The sequence below is a fragment of the Anoplophora glabripennis genome, unplaced genomic scaffold (assembly GCF_000390285.2).
Source record: "Anoplophora glabripennis isolate ALB-LARVAE unplaced genomic scaffold, Agla_2.0 scaffold695, whole genome shotgun sequence".
NCBI lineage: Eukaryota > Metazoa > Arthropoda > Insecta > Coleoptera > Cerambycidae > Anoplophora > Anoplophora glabripennis.
The window spans coordinates 861-5,064 of record NW_019416777.1 but is presented as its reverse complement, the minus strand read 5'-3'; the positions used below and the strand labels follow the sequence as shown (position 1 = coordinate 5,064).

At 33.9% G+C, this 4,204-nt stretch overlaps 1 protein-coding gene and 1 pseudogene across 1 annotated transcript; one reads left to right on the top strand and one right to left on the bottom strand.

The window, feature by feature from the left end:
* The window catches only part of LOC108913482, a 10,191-nt pseudogene extending 8,517 nt beyond the window's left edge, over window positions 1-1,674 (bottom strand).
* A 334-nt stretch (window positions 1,675-2,008) lies between these two features.
* On the top strand, window positions 2,009-3,807 carry LOC111691308. The gene is made up of 2 exons (XM_023455441.1): window positions 2,009-3,330; window positions 3,547-3,807. The coding sequence occupies exons 1-2, from the start codon at window positions 2,077-2,079 to the stop codon at window positions 3,706-3,708; spliced, it is 1,416 nt and encodes a 471-aa protein (XP_023311209.1). The 5' UTR covers window positions 2,009-2,076; the 3' UTR covers window positions 3,709-3,807.
* Window positions 3,808-4,204: the final 397 nt, after the last annotated feature.

Here is a 4,204-nt window from a genome sequence, read left to right as displayed (position 1 = left end):
TTCAAAAACATTGAAATAAACATAAGTATATTGAAAGTGTTGTTTAAAAAAACAAGTTAAAGGTTTTTAAGAAGAAACTCAAAGTTTAATTTAGTTTTGTTAGTAGAAGTAGAAACATAAGTAATTAATAAAAATACTGAATAAATAATAAATGTTAATGATGATTGTTAAGTATAATAGCATGTTTATATTTCGAATTGCAATACCAAAATTATGACTTTTTTAAGTTTTAGAAATTTCTCGAGAATTCGAGAATTCCCGGGAATTCTTCTCGAGTCCCGAGAAAAAAAGTAGGCCGAGAAATCAGAAACCCTAGATGGAAATCCTATGAACTATACCAAAATTTTGTTTCGTTTTCATGCTATATTTAAAAAATTGCAAAAGTGCATTTTCACCACTATCTTCAATTTCAACCCTCTAATTTAATAGCACCGCGCGGTTTTTTTATTTCTAATGACCCTTCGAACAAGTCATGTGATGAAAATCCTTGAACGTCATATTTCCTTCCTTTTTTGCAAATAATGAGAATTAAAAACTATAAGGGTAAACGCGACGAAAAATTGGCTAATTGTAAGTTTGAGCGGCCATATATCAGTCAATTTTCATCCAAAAATACTTTACAACCTCTTATTTTGAAGGAAATTTTATCTACTTTTTTTTCTATGAAGCAATGCCTATACCTAATCTGTACTCAAAAAAAAAACTAGAGGCAAGAAAGTAAAAAAATCAAAAAATCGAACTTTTTGCTTTTTTCAAATTGTTATTAACGATTTTTTGCATAAAACTTTATTTTTAATTTTTTAAATAAGCCGTTTCGATAGGAAATTCAATTCTCTAAATAATTTTTCCTATGAACTAGAGAAGTGCATTTTCACCTCTATCTCCAATTTCCACCCTCTAATGTAATAGCACTCCGCGGTTTTTTCATCTAAAACGACCCTTTGATCAATTCATTTAATAAAATTGCTTGAACGTCTTAGTTCCTTTTAACCCTGTTTTTTGGATGTAATCAATAGCCTATAATATAGGTAAATAGACAGATATCCAGAAGAAGTAATTTTCCATAATTGCCATTTTTTTTCCAAATCTGCTACAGATTTGTCATAGAACAACTGAGGGGTATAGATGCAAAACTCACATTATCCACTTTTTTTTAAATTTTTCAGGAAGAAGGAATAACTGATTTCTCACTTTTTAAGTGACTTAAGATTCTGAAATTTTTTTGGTATTGTATTAGAACTTTAACTTTGCTTCTTAATTGGTGAAATGACAGCACAACATTTGACTCCAATAAAGTGAATTAAAGTATGGATAATGTGAGATTTAATAAACTTTTTGGATAATGGTAGTTTTGCTCCAAATTATTCTAAATAATATTATTTTTTACACCAAAATTCATGAAGTTAAAGGAACTTTGAAACAAACTCAATATCAATAAAACTTTTATGTAATATGGTAGTTCATAACCAAAATAAAAAGCTGCACAAAATACTTAGAATACGGTTTTATTATCAGTGATGAAGTGAAATATTTTTATAATGAATCTAAAATTGCAAAGTACAAAAAATGTTGAGAGTAAAAAGTTCTAATATCCGATATTTAAATATGAAACTTCAGAACGAAACTTATCTTACTTATAATCAGAAACTCATAGAAGCACACGGAACCAACCATCTAGGAAAGCAAAACAATACGAGAAGCAAAACTCACATTCTCCTTAGGCAGTCGGCCATATTGGTTTATCATTTTAAGCTTTTTCATTGGTGGATATATGGATAATGTGAGTTTTGACAACTTCAGATCGTAGGAGAATGTGACTTTTGAAACAATTCACAGATTTCACAATTTAAAATTAAATACGAAAATGTGAGTTTGTACCACTTCTAAATTTTAAAATGGTGTAGTTCAACACGATGAACAAGATAGCGCCACTAACTCTATTTCGAAAAATTATGGATAATGTGAGTTTTGCATCTATACCCCTCAANATATCTAGGAATCAAAATAACACAGTCCCTAAATTGGAACGAGCAAGTAGAACATGTCAAAACAAAAGCCCTAAAAGGAATCAACATAATGAAATCACTTTGTGGTACATGGTGGGGAGCAGATCCATCGACATTGCTACTCATGTATAAAGGAATTGTACGTTCACATCTCGATTATGGTTCACAGCTGATGAAACCCTGCCCGAAACAAGTCCTTGCCAAATTGGACAAAATGCAATACCAAGCACTAAGAATCGTGACAGGATGCATGAGGTCCACCCCAACTAACGTACTATTAGCAGAGTGTGCTGAAATGGCACTGGAGTACAGGAGGAAGTGGTTAGCAAGTAAATTTGTACTAAAAATAATCGCAGAACAAGAACACCCAATCTCAGAACTATTACTAGAACTGGACAGCTACTGTCAATCCAAACGAGGTTACTGGACAAGGAGGGAGGTGCCATACATTATTGAAGCGCTAGAAGAAGTAGATCAACATGCGAACAACATACATGCGGAAAAAATCCTACCATGTTTCGAAATAGAACACGTACATCAGATAACTCCAATTGAAGTTGCTAACATTAACAACGACAGAGCGCAAATAAACAGCAACAAAGAATTTCTAAGTATATTTGGACCAAAGTTTGAACAGCATACCTGGATCTTCACCGATGGTTCTCTCGACAAAAATCAAGGAAACGTGGGACTAGGAGTGTTCATCCCAAGCATCAACCACAAATTTTCAGCAAGACTTCCTCAACTCACACAAATATGCACTGCAGAAGTTATAGCGATAAACAAAGCCATTACCATATGCCTAGAGAGGAACCTGGACAAGTCAGTAATATTCTCGGACTCAAAGTCAGCTCTACAAAAAATCTCGAGCACGGAAATCAACAAAGATAGGGACCACATTTCTCTGAAAACAAAAAGAATGTTGTTAGAAGCAGAGGCAAACGGCTGCGAAATCAAATTGGCATGGATTCCGGGTCACTCCAACATCCATGGGAACCTAGTGGCAGACACACTGGCAAACATTGGAAGAAATTCTGAAAATCAAGTAGAAGTAGAACTAGACAAAAATGATGTCCTACCAACAATTAAGCAGCAAATACAGGCTAAATGGAAACAAGAATGGAAATTGAGTACAAATTCACGAGGTTTCAGCTATGCACAGATAATAAAGGAGTTCCCAAGTTCCCCATGGTTCACCTTGTTTCCATATAAGGACAGAAGGCATCTAACAACGATAATTAGAATGAGAACAGGTCATTGTTTAACCAACAAGCATCTGCACAGAATAGGAATTCTGACTCACCCGTATTGTGAATGCGGACAGGTGGGTGACTTAAATCACATCATATTGGAATGTCCACTAAATAAGAATCCTAACTTTGACTTATATCAGGAATTATCCAAAGCAGGCATGCAAAATCCCTTTTCGATTACCACTTTGATAGAAAAACTTAATTATCAAACGATCTCCATACTGTTAAGGTTCTTAAATCTTTGCCGTGTCAAATTGTAATTCAGTTATAATTTTTTTTTCTTTCAGAAAAAACCTTTGTCCCCATCTCTTTTTAACCTGGGTGCTTCTCTCCAATCCGAGGCAACGTTTCGGTGTGTGTTAAGGCTCGGCTGTTGCCCCCGAGCGAGAAAAGTCTATCCTGTGTTGTGTTGTTTACTAACCCCATTTGCACTCCCGCTCAAGATATAGGAATCAATCGAGGGAATATGAGTAACCAATCTCAGATGCACTTCACGGTGCATTCCCTTGAATAATAAAAAACAAGTACATAAGAAGCTGGCTAAATACCCTCTGGGTGAAGGCCAAAAAAAGAGGAAGACTATCTCCTACTAAGTGAACCGATTTTTAACTGACGTTATTACGGGAAACAACTACTACGTGGACTACGCGTGCCCCGATAAGCATATCTAGTAAACATTTAGTTTAGGTATACCAGTTTCGGACTTATTAGTCCTAAAAGAGAGACAATTGACAAATTATTATTATTATTAACATAATAAGAGTAGAGATAAGAACCTATAAAATTCAAGAGCAAAAACAATATGAAAAAAGCTGAAATATAAGCATATCTACATAAAAAAAACAGTACTATTGGTACAATACAACAGATTAAAAGAGAATAACAACCATGTGGAGCGAAAAAAATGTAAATACAAACAAGTACAATTATTAAAAATTAAGTACA

Coding starts and splice junctions, on each gene's coding strand:
- LOC111691308 (XM_023455441.1), top strand. CDS start 2,077: ATGAAATCACTTTGTGGTACATGGTGGGGAGCAGATCCATCGACATTG. Junction 3,331..3,546: donor CGTATTGTGAATGCGGACAG/GTGGGTGACTTA, acceptor TTTTTCTTTCAG/AAAAAACCTTTGTCCCCATC.